This window comes from Medicago sativa, chromosome 7 (genome assembly GCF_051527215.1).
Source record: "Medicago sativa cultivar Bolivia chromosome 7, Bolivia_mono, whole genome shotgun sequence".
Lineage (NCBI taxonomy): Eukaryota > Viridiplantae > Streptophyta > Magnoliopsida > Fabales > Fabaceae > Medicago > Medicago sativa.
In genome coordinates this window covers 80,898,650-80,913,809 of record NC_140755.1, presented here as the reverse complement: position 1 = coordinate 80,913,809, position 15,160 = coordinate 80,898,650, and the positions used below count along the sequence as shown (strand labels likewise).

At 32.8% G+C, this 15,160-nt stretch overlaps 2 protein-coding genes across 10 annotated transcripts; both read right to left on the bottom strand.

The window, feature by feature from the left end:
- Positions 1–1,904: 1,904 nt before the first annotated feature.
- On the bottom strand, positions 1,905–7,562 carry LOC146909094 (putative lipid phosphate phosphatase 3, chloroplastic). Of its 8 annotated transcripts, none has more exons than XM_085730016.1 (10): positions 7,475–7,562; positions 7,254–7,373; positions 5,783–5,875; positions 3,863–4,087; positions 3,686–3,773; positions 3,470–3,579; positions 3,285–3,375; positions 2,930–3,118; positions 2,756–2,815; positions 1,905–2,308 (listed from the first exon to the last, which is right to left on the bottom strand). In XM_085730016.1, exons 2-10 carry the CDS (start codon positions 7,314–7,316, stop codon positions 2,085–2,087), a joined length of 1,143 nt encoding a protein of 380 aa, XP_085586142.1. In that variant the 5' UTR covers positions 7,317–7,373; positions 7,475–7,562; the 3' UTR covers positions 1,905–2,084. The 8 variants fall into 8 exon arrangements, with proteins under 8 accessions (XP_085586142.1, XP_085586143.1, XP_085586148.1 ...); XM_085730017.1 differs by having other exon boundaries at positions 7,254–7,376; positions 7,483–7,562; XM_085730022.1 differs by lacking the exon at positions 5,783–5,875 and having other exon boundaries at positions 3,863–4,121.
- Positions 7,563–9,104: 1,542 nt separating this feature from the next.
- Positions 9,105–11,758, bottom strand: PMI2 (PLASTID MOVEMENT IMPAIRED protein (DUF827)). 2 transcript variants are annotated; one of them, XM_085730014.1, is made up of 3 exons: positions 11,692–11,758; positions 11,354–11,512; positions 9,105–11,134 (listed from the first exon to the last, which is right to left on the bottom strand). In XM_085730014.1, the coding sequence occupies exons 2-3, from the start codon at positions 11,498–11,500 to the stop codon at positions 9,383–9,385; spliced, it is 1,899 nt and encodes a 632-aa protein (XP_085586140.1). In that variant the 5' UTR covers positions 11,501–11,512; positions 11,692–11,758; the 3' UTR covers positions 9,105–9,382. The 2 variants fall into 2 exon arrangements, with proteins under 2 accessions (XP_085586140.1, XP_085586141.1); XM_085730015.1 differs by having other exon boundaries at positions 11,354–11,500.
- Positions 11,759–15,160: the final 3,402 nt, after the last annotated feature.

The following is a 15,160-nucleotide window of genomic DNA, read 5'->3' as shown; positions in this document are numbered from 1 at the left end:
AAATTATCTTAATTAATATTTAAATCAAAATGAAAATAATAGTATAATTATTTAAATTAACCTTTTTAATTAAACCAATTAAAAATAATAATTGAAGAAATTTACTAAATTAATATAAATAAATTCATATACAAGTTAAATCAAATTTAATAGATTAGGGGTATTATAGTACTTTTGTATATAATCAACACTTCTCTCTTCTATTTCTCTCATCTCTCTCTTATACCAAACAATACATCAAATCTGCTCTATTTCTCACATCTTTATCTCTCTCTCACTTATTTCTCTCTTCTCAACTTCTTCTCTAAACCAAACAGACCCTTAGAGTAGACGAAAGTGATAAATAAACAGCCAAAACACAAATTATAAACCCTATCCCTTGGCGGAGAGAACCGTTTTTTTTTCTTCCTTCAGTCTTGGCCATTCGTAACCATCCACGAAGACGAAGCAATGGAATCCAAATCCAAAACTGATTCATCATGGCCATGGAATCCCAACAACAACAAAAACAACCAACAAAACCAATTCTCAATAACCAAAATCCTCGGAACTAAACCCCAAAAACCTCAATCATCAGTGTTGGGTCCTGGCTTCGGAGCTGGCTTTGGATGCGGTGCTGGAATAGGTTTCGGTTTGCTTGGTGGGTTTGGATATGGAGGAGGAGGTGGGCCCTTCAATCATCTCAATCTTGTTTTTGGTCTTGGAATGGGTTGTGGATTGGGTATTGGATACGGGTTTGGACAAGGAATTGGTTACAGTTTTGATTACCAGACACGTAAGTCTGCAAAATCTAAGAAGAGTTTTTCTGATACCAACAAAACTATTGTTTTTCAGTTATAATGTATCTTGTTTTTGTAGTTTTTTCATTGTTTCACAAACATTGTCTTATTATGCTTTTGTTTTTGCTTTAGTTGTTGAATTGTGGAAATTTGATTTCCCAGCGGCACATTTGTACAATATGAGATTATATGGTTTATTTGATTTTGATGTAATCCATCAAATATTATGGTTTATTTGATTTGATTTAATCCATGAGCCTTGAACCTGATGCTGATATAAGAACAAGGGTACCACACAAAAAACTCGATAATTTTACACCCATGTAATAGCTTTTTTATTTTTTTTATTTTAGTAAACATTTGTTATAGTTTTATTTATAAATCTGCATGCTTCTCTTCTGATTTGAAGTGATCAAGAATGATCGGCTAGCTTGAACAACAATCTGTCGAGTTTGAAGTTAGGGAATACCTACGAACACTCTGATGTTCAAGTCAGTAATAGAGCAAGAGTGAGAGGTTATAAGTAGAGAGAATAATGTACGGTGGGTTGTAGTGAAGGGGGTATATTTATATGGTTGAGGAGATGGCCATTAGGGAGTCCAGTGAAAACGTTACGAATGGTGGTTTCCAATGGAGGAAACTAGTGACCGTTGGGAGACTATTGAGTGTCTATCTGTGTAGCCGTTGTGATGTGTGGGTTGAGTGCCTTCTCGAGACGGGGGAAGAGTCTCGAAAGGATTAGGCATTGACCTAGTGTGAAACATCTTCTAATAAACCATCTAATATAGGCGAAAATATCAATTCTTGTAATTCTGTGTAACTGAAAAATAAAAGCATAATGCGGTTATTTTATATGCCTGTACCTGTTTTTTTGAAAAGGCATGTGTATATACTTGTCATTTTACCAAAATCCAATTCACCTAAAAATATCAGCTTCAAAATTTTTGCTAACGTTATATTTTCATTTTATTATTTTTCATGACGAAATTGTGTTTGAATAAGCTTATGCTTGGCTAAGCTTTTGTACAATTCAAATCATGCACCGATGCAATTTTACCGTGATTTGACAAAAGCTACAAGTTGTAACTTCCACTTTGACGGGCGTTCGATATCTGATCCATCATGAAAACAAACAGCCTCTAAATCAGCTATCAAGTAGATCAACAGAGGAATCTTGTAACAAATCTTGTTCCAAATTTGTCTCTTACAGACAAATAAGTATGCTTCCAAGTTAGTAGTGACAACCGAGTAGAAAACATACTAGGATATGATTTACAAAGAGCAAAACCGTAACATATACAGAATTTATCTTCTCCCAGATTCAAGATCATCTTCTAATGTTGAAGTTGGATTCCCATTTCCTGTTAAAGTTAACCCCATGCACCCATGGTGACTTTGTCCCTCCTGGTTCTCAACTTGAGCTTCTGTTAATTGGGCCAATTGTGCTTGATTACCATTTTGAGCATTAGGAGCTTGTGTCATACCTCTAGTTTCTTCCAACATCCTGAAATAAGCATAAGGACCCCAACCTGCAGAGAATAACAATATATTATCTACAACATCAGATGGTTGTCAACTTGTCACCATAGTTCAGAACAGAATTAAATTCATCAACTTGGTAATTTTTTTACAGGAAATTGTTTTAAGTCGTGATTAGTCACTGTAACTTTCGATGAACTTGAACCATGAATTATGTCAAATATGAACCATATCTATAGTTCTTATTTCTCCCCATTATTATGTAATACATATATGCAAAATTCATTGAATTAATGTCTCCCGTATGTATCTAGGTATGCAATTGGTTTTGAAATAGTGTCAAGAGCCAAAACCTCTAGAAAAAAGGTGTATAATGAGGTGAAAGGTTCAAAGCAGATGTAAATGGAGCATAGTATTAATGCATATAGAAAGACTTAAAAACAAACATTTTCCAATACATTATGCAATATTATCTAAGAGAATCTGCAGAGGCATACCTTCATGATGATAAGGAGGAGGAAAAAACTGCAAATAGCAAAAAGTAGCTACTACAAGACCTGAAAGAAGAAATCTCACATAGTCAAGTACCAACAAACACTAAAAGTAGTTTTTCTATTTTTGGTTTGACTAAGTTAATTTGCAACTAATTGAGATGCGATAAATGGACTAACCTATAAGACCTCCAGCAAACACGTCCGTCCAGTGGTGCCAGTAGTCATCAACTCGAGAGATGCCAACAAGTGATGCAGCAAGTAGAGGTAGAAAAATAACGCAAAGTTTTGCAACGTGACCTTTGCGATCAAATGCTTTTAGTTTTCCAGCTAAGTACAATGATAAAAAACCTAGACCGGCAAATGACCCTGCATATATAAATTGGAATTGCTTAAACAAACAGTGAATAAAGTGAAATTCAAGTAAACATGCTTTGCATGAGTTTATTAATTCAACCATCCATTTCTCGTGAAACTTAATTACACTAAGTTATGAGCATGGCAAAACCAGTCATAAGTAGTAAATGCTACATACATGAAGTATGGCCGCTTGGGAAACTCTTATGTCCTTCCTTTATGACACTCTCGTCACCATGACAAATGACATCTCCCAATTTATCATAAACCTAAAAAGAAGTCATTAACAATTAAATATGCCTTTGACCAGAAAATCTATCAAACAAACATGAACTAAAAACCTAAAATTCGAGGAATACATACATCCTTTCCATCTGGAAAACATCGCCAGAAGAAGTCTGGTCGAGGTCGCCCTACTGCATCTTTTATTGCATCAGTTATCACTGCCGTTACTAAAATGGAGAACAGTAGACCTATACCAGAAAATAAATTCTTGTCATCCACTTTAACGGTTCCAGTTTAGCAAATAGAGTTTGTTTCTTAGAAATCAAACAAATAAATCGTTTTAAAAGTTAATACCCAATACAGCATGATGAAGATCATAGATGTCTCTCCTTCGGATATAAATAACAAGAAAGATCACGATAGGCAATACAACTGCAAGCATCTAACCATGATAGTAAAAGACAATGTTAGAGTAATTATTCAGGAAGAAAGATACATTTACATGTGTTATATCTTAATCAGCAAACTTACAGGAACAGCCCAGACAGGAACTGTATTACTCTTCAGTGGATATTTGAGATCAGACATCATATCCTTCCCAACAAAGCGATAGAATGGATAGATCAAGTATAACATGATTTCAATAAATACAAGGAGCAATAGAATGATCCAATCATGAATATGTGTTTTAGCAACTGCATATCCATGAGATCTCATAGTGTGTGCGCCAAGCTGGGCTTCCATCTGCCTGAATTCCTAGATCTCAGAAAAACCACAGTTGAGATCAGTCCTGGAAATAGTGAAATAAGTTTGGTGGAGAGTCTTTCTCTCTTTAATATAGAATGAATAAGAGTCCTACATTAATTACAGAGTTCATAACATAATTACAAGATATTAACAATAAAAGACTTTCTAAAAATATACTACCTACTTCCAAAATAAGTGTCACTTTAACAAAAACAAGCTGTCACAAAATAAGTGTCATTTTACTATTTTAATGCAATATTAATTAATTTATTTCAACTTTACCCCCTAACTAATATTTAACTAATATTGTGTACACTACTTTCTAGTTATCAAATCTCACTATGCATTTATGATAATTGATAAAAACCAAGCTAACGGGGGCATTTTTGTAAAAATGTTATATTTATTCATTCATTGTTGTTCTTAATCTATGTGAAACAATTTTAAAAGACACTTATTTTGGGACGGAGGGAGTAATAACTAAGGAAATGATATAAATGGTTATGGTATTCTGATTTTGCGACAGATTGGAGTCTGGGATGGAGGCAAACTGATAGGGGCATAAAAGAGAATGGCATTTTATGAGTGGAGAGAAGGAGATAGTCATTTCTATATATTCAAGAGGTGGGATTGATAGAGGAATGCAAGAATTGCGAGGCCTTTTTGGTTGGGAAAGTCTGAAAAAAAGGTGCAGGGTTCCTTTCTAGGAGGTCTATCATTGTTTTCTTCACCATTTTGTAAAGAGTTAGGATGCATTCCATTGTTAATTTCTATTCAGCACCATTAGCAGAGAAGATATCCTCTAGCTGTTTTAACTCGGATCATATTTCTAAATCTGTTCAGTTCCTTTTAAATTTCAATCTCCAATAAGCACCATGTTCATCATTTCAATATAACAAAGCAAATAATCAAATAAAAAAGATAAAATAAGAGCAATTTTCTAGCAAAATCTGAATTATTGGTATTATGCTGTATATACTATATTGTCATATACTGATACAACTATAATGCAATTAACAACCTTGTAGACATGTTTCATATACTGATAGAAGGATAATGCAATTAACAAACTTGTATACATATTCCGTCAAACTATGTGAATTAGAGCTATAATATTTAAAGATGAAAGTCCACTAGGAAACTGGTCTAGTTCCACAGAAAAGGCAATACGGTGGAGTTAGATGGGTAATTTCTTCACTAATAAAAGTAAAATAATTTTATAAGTTACGTAAGTCCTATCTTTCTAGCAAGGATCAATTACAAGCTGGAAATTTGCAACACATTTTAAACTGCTGACCAACAGAAAGCAGTATAGAGAAGAGATTGGCAAATGCTAGTTATTATACAGACATATGAGAACACGGTCTTATTCATAAACGAATATTGGACTCTATGTCAATACCTCTTCCACAACTACCTCTGAGAGAAAATACTAGAAACAGGTTATAGGGTTATACTCTATGAAGCACGGACAATCCTCGTATTAGGCATGTCCCGGTGTCGGACACGTGTCGTGTCCGACATCAACACGATACCGACACCTGTAATTACACTGAATTATTTGATTTTTTCAAATTATTAGCTGTGTCGGCGTGTCAGTGTCCGTGTCGTGTCCGGTGTCTGTGTCCGTATCCGTGCTTCATAGGTTATACTCATATACATCTTCTCTGAGATGATATAGAAAGTGTTAGTTAAATTGTATACCTCTTCATTTTTTGTGTCTATCAATGGAAAATTAACGGATGAAAATTGATCCCCAGTCATAGCAGAGATCCCCAGCCTCCGGCTCGATAAATCCTAGGTAACCTCAAAAAAAAGCACTTTCGTGAAAATACCCTGATTTGCTTTGCTTATCTTACAAGTTTTATCTTTTCTTGTTTTCAACGACACAAAGGGATACATATTAAAGTTGAACAAAGCGGAATAATATGCAAATAGAAACTGGCAAAATATTACTGAAATCTGAAATCTATTTATTCAGACGAGATTCCAGCATATTTGTCCATGTATGCAAGAGCATGTGTCCATCGCAAATATGTAAAGAGCAATGTCATCACCAATTAAATTTACGAGCATGAGCCAGGAAAATCATCAAAAATTGAGAAAAGTAATTGAATTTAATCTTCAAAGTTAAGCTAGGCAATCAATCAGATTAAGGTTAACACAGCCTGCTTATATCCATAGAAAATGATAATACGAAGTCACTATCCTAAAAAAAAAAGGTCAACCATGAATCACAATTCTCACAAAATGATGGATAAGCTCAGAAGAGTTATAAGTCCAAGGTAAGAATTCATTAATCAAATCAGCTGCTAGTGAATTAAATGAGCTACATGATGCATAAAACATCATGCCTGCATTAACTTAAATTTCTCCTATCCGGACCATAGCAGAACGAACTAAAGGCATGCAACATATCAATCATTTATCTATTTTACATTTTAAAAAACTAAATATTGCCAGAAAAAGGACAACTTTGTGCAGATTAATGTGTCAACTACAAAATCAGTAAGATATGATATCAAAAGTAACAATGCAATACACCAGCTCATTCTTCTGTAGCTACAGATAAGCTTATCAATCTCTAAAACATGGTTCAACACGGCAAACAAACGTTAATATAAACATGAATCATGGATATAACAATAACTAGAAGACATAAATAGTAAACTAAAGATGCACATCAAAATCTATGAATTATACAAAACCACAATCAATCATTCAAGCCTTTTTAAACTAGATATAGATATTGTCGGCTACATGGTTTATTTAACACCATAACGTTCGTAGTCAGTCTCTAAATCTTTCTTAATAATTTGACTCATAATTTTCCTCAATATTAAATTTTTGTTGAACCGGAGTTAATATGGTTGGGATAGTAGTCGGACACTAAATGCGAACAACTCTGTAAGGACTACTACTTCTGCTACCCTATTTTCCTTGGTACTGTTTACTAGTAATATACCCATAAATATACATAAATCTAGTTTTTTGAAAACTCAATATCCGACAACTAATCCTGAGGACCAATCCCACCGTCCACTTGCGGGGAGCATTTAAAAGCAGAGCAAAGCTCTATATGGACTAATCCACGGAAATTGACATCGAGAAGAAGTGAAGAAAGTATAGAAATGCATAGAGGTGAAGGGAAGTATTAGTAGAGTAGTGAGCTGACCTGAAAACGGGTGGTTATAGATTGAAAACGAAAGAAGGATGTTATAAAATTCCACCAAGCCATAGTTAGAAGTAGTTTGAAGCAGCAAAGAAAACCATTAAAAGAGATTGAAAATGATACCTGAAAAAGAATAGTTAAAATAAAAGGGATCTCAATTTCAATTTATTTATATACCAATAATATAGAGGAAGGGAGGCAGTGTCATAGGCTGTTGTGTTTACCTGGAATGGAATGGAATGGACACAGACAGTTCGGTTACATTATGATTGTGTTTCCTGTTTTTCGTATGATTCAATCAAAACAAAAGACGAAAGTAGTAAGAAAAGGAGCCTTTTTATACAACATCTTTGTTTTTTTTCTTCTTCTTTGGGGGTACTTAATTCATCTGATTGTAGTGATTAGGGGGAATCTCTTTCTACCAGATATCTAGCTATTTGCTCAAATCAAATCTCATTAGTTTTTTGTTTTTTTTTTTTAGGGATCTCATTAGTTTTTTTTGTTAATCCTCTTATTGTAAAATAAAATAAAATATCGTTCATTTCAATGAATTGAAACTCGAATTATTCTAAATAAATCATGTTAAAATTCATTAACAACTTGAGCTAAAGAATTTTTAAAAAAAATGTTAATCATTGGGGGAGAAATGGGTATGGTCAAGTGTTGTGCCATAATGTCACACCTTGAAATTGGGGGAGAAATGGGTATGGTCAAGTGTTGTGCCATAATGTCACACCTTGAATTTTTTTTTTTTTTTTTTGTGGTGGCCGGGGTGTGAACCCCAGACCTTGCATATTTTATGCATTGTCCTTACCAACTGAGCTAAGCTCACGAGGACGTCACACCTTGAAATTAGCATAACTTTGCAATATGAGTAAAAAAAGGAAAAAAGGAAAAAAAGACCTATCTTTGCAAATCAATACACTATCATTTTCAAGTTTGTTTATTTTTAAAAATAAATAAAAAATTTCAATTTTAAACAATTTTGATTTCTTTTTTTTTACTAATTTTTTTTCACTATCTTTTTGTCTCAATTTACCTATACGGTCTTATTTTCAGTTTAAGACTTTTAATCTTTCTAGTTTTAATGTCTCAATTTTAGATGATTGTCTGTTCATGTGTCTAAAAAGATATTAGTAAAATCTCTAATTTAAATAATGAGAAATGCTAACTTGTGTTATATATAGAAACTTTTTGTTGGAACTCGTGTATTGAATTTAATTTTTTAACTTTTAATTAATTGAATACACAAGTATTAAGGGAATATTTTTATTTTTGGGTTGCTTAACATGCGTCCTTAGAGTATAAGTTAGCATGTTCACCAAAAAAAAAAAAAAGAGTATAAGTTAGCATGACCGTTAAATAATTTAATTATATTTTTTTTTCAGAACTTCGTGCCATATGTGGTAACCAAAAAAAAAAGTGGTAATCAAGTTTATTTATGCCTATTAATTGAAAGGATATATGTTTGTTTGTCATTGCATTAGATCAACAATTTCCTTGATGAAGGAGCCTCATTGTCTCCACTTCCAGGAAATTTCTTATTTATAGAACAAATCAAACAACTTTTTTTGCTTTGAAACAAGTAATAAAGTCCTTATCTGCACATGGTACAAGTTTTTATGAGTGTTTCTCATTACCTCGTGCTAAGAGAGCCTTGCATTCTAAATGGCACCACACATACATCAATTATCAATCATTTCATATAGTTCAAAAGAATATACGGTGTATTTCTAGCAAAAATGTAACATCAATTCTGCAAGTATACAAGTGTAGTAAGCCAATTATTTTTTAAGTTCAAAGAAGATATGAAACTCTTATGGATGTAACAATGATGAAAAACACTAGAGCCAATAGAACATTTTACTATATAAAAATGGAAGAGAAAAGAGAAATAACATGAATTCTGTAGTGAGAGTTATATTTCAGTTACAAATAGATATGTTTGCCTCACTATTTTCCCCTGCTGTTAAAATTTAGCAATGATGAAGTTCTATTTGCCAAGACATGAAAATCCTTCACCTCGCATATTAGATATGAAGTTAGTTATATCAGTTAGTAGTGATATAACTAACTTTATATCTAATTGTGCATGCGATTGTAGACCGGAATTTAAAACAATGGCGTTGAATTTACTCTTTAGGCATAGTGTTTTTCTTGCTACTGAATAACTTTGCCAAATTCGGGATAACTTTCTTTCTCTTCTTAAGAGTGAAAGGACTAATGTGCCGAGGTGCGGGTGAAGCAGCAGACTTCTGAAACTTGATTCTTTTAGCAGGAGTCATACTTCCATTTGATTTAATACTCTTTCTAGAAATAGCTCTCTGCGACGAACCCTTCTCGCGTTTTCTTGTTCTATCAAACTCCTCACTACTAACTCTTCTTGCAGCCATCTTCTCTTTGATGTAAACCTCCCTCTCTTCCTTCAAAATGTTTTCTTTGAGTTCTCTTTGAACTATTTTTGTTTCCAGTAGTATTTCCTTCTCACTCGCCTTGAGCGCTTCAATCCATGCCTCAGCTGCCGCAACTTTTTTATCAGCAAGTTCTTCTGCTGCAGCTGCATGATTAGTTAGATACTCGTATTCAAATTTGGAGATAGTAATCGATGAACTATGTTTTGCTGTTAAAGCTCTTTCTTTCATGGTTGTCTCAGAAAGTGTTTTAAGCTTCTCCAAAGCTAAAGCTTCAGTTGTTTTTGCTTCTTCTAACTCTTTCATAACACCTTGCAATTTTTCCTCACTCGTATCAATCTCAAACTCAGTTTTTTCAATTTCCAACTTAGTTGTTATAATATCTTGAGATATGTGCTCTTTTTCCATTTTAGCTTCATCTGTTTCTTTCTTCAGAGTGTCAAGAGAATGAGATAGACTAACTACTAATGATCTCGCTTTTTCCTCTGCAGCAGATGCAGCTTCTAGCTTAGATTTTGTTCTTAGAACCTTTGAATTGAGATTTTGAACCGATGAATCGTTTTTCTTCAAGCGAGCTATTTCCTTAGTTACATGCTTCAGCTCATTTCTTATAACATCCATAGAAGCCATAAACTGAAAACCTTCATCTCTAATCAAAGCTAATTCTTTCGTTGCCGCCTCAAGTTCCTCCTTTACGGTTTGTAACTCGGTAGAGTCTCCTGATTCGTCGCCTTTTCTTAAACTTCCTTCCAATAGTTTCATACTTTCATCTCCTTGAACCCTTTTCTCCATTTCTTTGACAAAATTCAACTGAATCTGCAACAGATCAACATCTGAAACCGTCATAGCTAGTTTCATTTCAAGTTCCTTTGATTTGTCTATCTCTTCCGTGGCCTCCTTTAACTTTTTTCTTGTGTTTTCCAATTTTAATGAAAACTCATTTGCCTCTCTTTCTCTGTGAACTCTAATATCCTCCAACTCTTTCAAAGCCTCAATCCTGGCCAATTCAGCAAGTACTTGTTCTTCATTGGCTTCTTCAATCTCCTTCCTAAGTACTTCTTCTTTTCTTGAACAATCGATCACCTTCGAGCTTGATGCTTCAATTTCTTTCTCGGCCCGCGATTTCTCTTGCAAAACAGAAGCCACGTCAAGCTTTAGCTTAAACAATTCCTTTTTGAGATATTCCAATTCTCTCATCACATGTGCATACTCATAATTCTCATTCCTCCTTACAACCATAGCACCATGTTGACCTTTTCCCTTCTTCTCTAGTGTCTCTATGTCCTTCATTTTCGCCTTAGCCTTGTAACTTGATTCCTCAATCATAGAAGAGAGATTTTTCATTGTCTTTTTAGCATTTGAAAGCTCAGATTCAGCTTGAGATTTTGCAGATTCTGCTGTCCATCTACTCTCTTTGTACCTTCCAATGTCTCTTCTAGCTTGGTGTAGTTCTCTTGTTCTTGAAGTAGGGTTCTGAAGAATATGTGAGAAAACAAAGAAAAAGAAAAAAACTGAAAAAGTTAACAAAAGAATGCCACAATAATAATGCATATACAATATTAGATAAACAACTTAATTAAGCACTTATATCACAAGCACTTGCCATAACCTATTTCTATAACAAAAGATAGAACAAAGTCAAAATTTGATTTCACATGAGCTATAAGTTGTTTTTATAAACTATCTACTTACCGCTGAGAAATCCGCTGCGAAATCCATCTGAGTTTTCTTCAATGAAGAACTATCACTATCAGCAGCCCTATGATTCCTATCATCATATAGACTAATAACATCTTTAACTGATCTAACTCTTCTCATACCAACTTTAGTATCATCCATCTGTTGCCAAAACTGAAGGAATAAATTCAAATAACTATAATTAAATTATCACTTCTACTTTATCCTATAAACAATCACCTTGTATTAGCATATTCGACACTACAAAATTAACATAAAGCTAATCATTGTTGTCTATCTACTTTGAGATATTGTAACAGTGATAAATAATATAGAGGAAGCAAATACCATACCTGAGAGGTTGAGACTGTGATTGGAGAATAGTTACATGAAAAATAAAAATATGTGGTTGAGAATTCTAAGTTCAAATGTCCTAACAAGTAGGGATGTAACAAGAAGAGGGAGGGAGTATCAATGACCGGTTGTGACTGGTTTTGGACACATCACTACCTGTCACTATCTAATTTTCTGTATAGATTTTATCTTTATATATATTTAGGTCCCAATTTTCTCATCTTTCAATTTTTGCTTAGGACCACTTTTGGTTTTAAATTCACTTCTTTGTCTGCTTCAAGATAATAGTGTAACTTGTGACAAGGGATAATTAGTGTCTCTTTAATAAAATAAAATTTATAAAAGTTATTTGAACATCAACTTACATCTAAGAATTAAAATCCTTCACAAATAAGTGAAGGACCGATATCGCACAATCACAATATTAAAGGGGCAAGAAATAGAATTAATTCATTTATTTATGGTTTAAATATAAATTTAATCTTTGTAAATATACCATTTTTTTGTTTTTTTTTAAATAGAGATAACTTTCATTTGTACCAAAAAAAAAAAAGAGATAACTTTCATTAACCAACACAGTTATTACAAACTACATGGAATCATGAACCAACTAAACAAAGACACAAGAGTTAAGCTAAAACAAACAAACAAAAAAAAACATTAGCCTCGCACCCGATTCATCAGAGTTTGCACCTTCTTGAATTGCAATCCTCTAATGTAAGCATCAATTTTGATTTGGTTAAGGAGTTGTTGAACAGATCGGTAACAATTCTGAAATCTTTTATCATTCCTCTCCTTCCAGATCATATATAGGGTCACGCTCAACACCATTCTATGAGCTTGATGCATACCATTGTTCCCGTTACAATGAGACTGGACATATTGCAAAATAGATTGCCAGTTGCTAGCATTGACGCCCATTTTTTTGTTTTTAATCTCTATAAAGTTTTCTTTGTTTTTAATGCATGCAATATTTATCTTTTTGTTTAGGTAATTAATTAGTGTTAATTTTTTTTCAATCCTTTCAAAACTTATTTATATTGTAAATGATCCTTGAAATATTCATTTTAAGGGATTAAAATAAAATTATCTACATATTAAAATGACTAATTTTATTATGAATAGATTTTGCTAATTAAGGACTAAAACAAAAAGTACCATATTTACCGAGACAAGAAACGGACTAAAACAAAAAGTACCATATTTACCGAGACAAGAAACAAAAGAATATTTTCTTGAGAACTAAATCTATATTTAAATATTTATATATTGGATTAAATAATTTTTTAGTCTCAAAATATTTTTTATTTAGTCCCTCTAAAAAAATTCAAACAACGTCCTTCAAATGTTTTTCGTCAACATTTTTGTCTTTGCTCCTTTAAAAAAACAATATATCTCTACTTTTTAAGTCAACGTTTGTGTAACATTTTAAGTTTTTGTGGGGAAGATTGTTATATTATTCTAAAGATACTTGCAAAAACAATCAAAACTTCGAAATATACACCTGAGTTAACAACAAATCAAGGATAAAAAATGTTGAAGGATCATTGATTGAAGAAACAATTTATAAAGGACTAAAACAAAATAGGATATAATTATCAGGATTAAAATCTTATTTAACCTTAATTTATTTATAGATCGTTCGTTGGTTGTACACTTGTATGTAAAAATATAAGTGTCTTGCTTGACAAAAAAAAAAAAGTGTCTTGCTAAGGAATTTCTCGGACACTCTTTAAGCATTCTAGATTAAGTAATTACTCCCTCCGTCCCAAATTATAAGCAAAAAAACAAAAATCACACTTATTAAAAAAAACTAAAGCATAAGAATTTGTAGCATAGTTTTTTGTGTTTTCTTTGGAATAAGTTTTATGGGAAGATGTAAAAACAATTTTCATGGGCTATTGGTTATGGAAAAAATGGAAGAGAGAGAAAATTAAATGTAATTTTCACTTAATTTCATGAGAATAAACAAAAGTTTTTATTGGAAAAGATGATTTTTTAAAAAAACAAGATTAAATAGAATAAAAGTTTGTCTTTTTTGCTTATATTTTGGGACAAAGAAAATGAGTTTTTTTTGCTTATATTTCAGGATTGAGGGAGTATTATTTAAAAAAGTCAAACATTTCAATTCTAAATACATTAAATACACAAATTTTCACATAAATTTACCATTTATAATCCTTAAAGAGTGTCACACGGGCTCGGACATTCGTTAGCATTTTCCTGAAAATAATTGGTTTCTTGAATTGTACTGTATATTCAATGAATTTTCTTGTATTGTACTGTATATTCAATGAATTTTCTGCAGTGGCAAACGGAAAAGGTAGACTTTATCAGGTGGCGATGGTAACATGCAATGATAATGATTGCATCGCATTGAAGCTCAACAATGCGACAACGGTTGAAGAAGAATGTTATAACTTCTAGGCTATGGTTTCAATTAACCATGACATTTCCTAAGTTTTTTTTTTTTTGAGAGAGAGACATTTCCTTAGTTGTCACTAATATAAAGCAATTTCTTTGCCACACGAAATCTTTGGCCCAATTATCGACCACATCTCCAAATGCAAAACCATTTACTTCTGTACTATCGTATGTGTAACAACAAACACACCAGTGTGGTGTGGCCAAATATATGCTTTTGAAGGGGGACTTTTACAATCACTAGTGTATTAGGGTTGCCATTAGAGACCTTGTTTGATTTTTAGGTGGCACATTAGCAAACATATTTTTTTTTTTTTAAATCAAATGACACGGTAAGCACACTCGTGACCACTGGATCAAGATGGAGCGGTTTAGATTGAACAATATGAACCACAAATGTATTGATTGTGCCATTGAGTCAAAAGTTCATTGCAGGCAATTATGGTCCAGTTTTTTCATGCTGCAAATTTTACTGACAAATTTTTACAAGAAAAAAATTGATTACAAACTTTTTTATTCAGAATCATCATTCTATCATTAAGAAACTCTAGTACAGAAAACACTTTTACTAAGGTCGTTAACAATCAAGATTCAAATTGGCATAGGAGCAAATATTTCGACTTGATTGCAACTTCCGGATATATTAGGATATTAGATAGGTTCTTAACCAAGTGCACCCCTTGAAGAAATGTGACCTAAATGGACTTTCAACTATATTTTTTTTCTATAAATACTGGTACATAATAAGCGATGAAGTCGAGTCTTCGATTTAGAGATCATTAACGATGACAAGTCGCCAACAATAACAAAATCTTCAAAGTTTTGATTCCCAGAAGCAAGCATACTTCCTTACCAAAAAAGTTCTTCAATATAAGCTTCTACAATACAGTGACAAAAATTGTTAGAAAACCAATTGTCAACTGCATTAAACCCATCACTCATGAGTAAAGAATAGAGTGCTTTTGTCAAGATAGGCTAATCACTATAATACATTGATAGCTATCGAGTATTTTCATTGGTAGAAGAAGACTAGAGTATGTTTGG

Bases quoted from the DNA above. Each gene is read 5' to 3' on its own strand.
- LOC146909094 (XM_085730016.1), bottom strand. From the start codon at position 7,316: ATGGCTTGGTGGAATTTTATAACATCCTTCTTTCGTTTTCAATCTATA. The intron at 5,876-7,253 runs GTCAGCTCACTA...GAGGTTACCTAG, and splicing joins CTATAACCACCCGTTTTCAG to GATTTATCGAGCCGGAGGCT. The intron at 3,376-3,469 runs GTATGTATTCCT...ACTTCTTTTTAG, and splicing joins GTTTTCCAGATGGAAAGGAT to GTTTATGATAAATTGGGAGA.
- PMI2 (XM_085730014.1), bottom strand. From the start codon at position 11,500: ATGGATGATACTAAAGTTGGTATGAGAAGAGTTAGATCAGTTAAAGAT. The intron at 11,135-11,353 runs GTAAGTAGATAG...CATATTCTTCAG, and splicing joins TCGCAGCGGATTTCTCAGCG to AACCCTACTTCAAGAACAAG.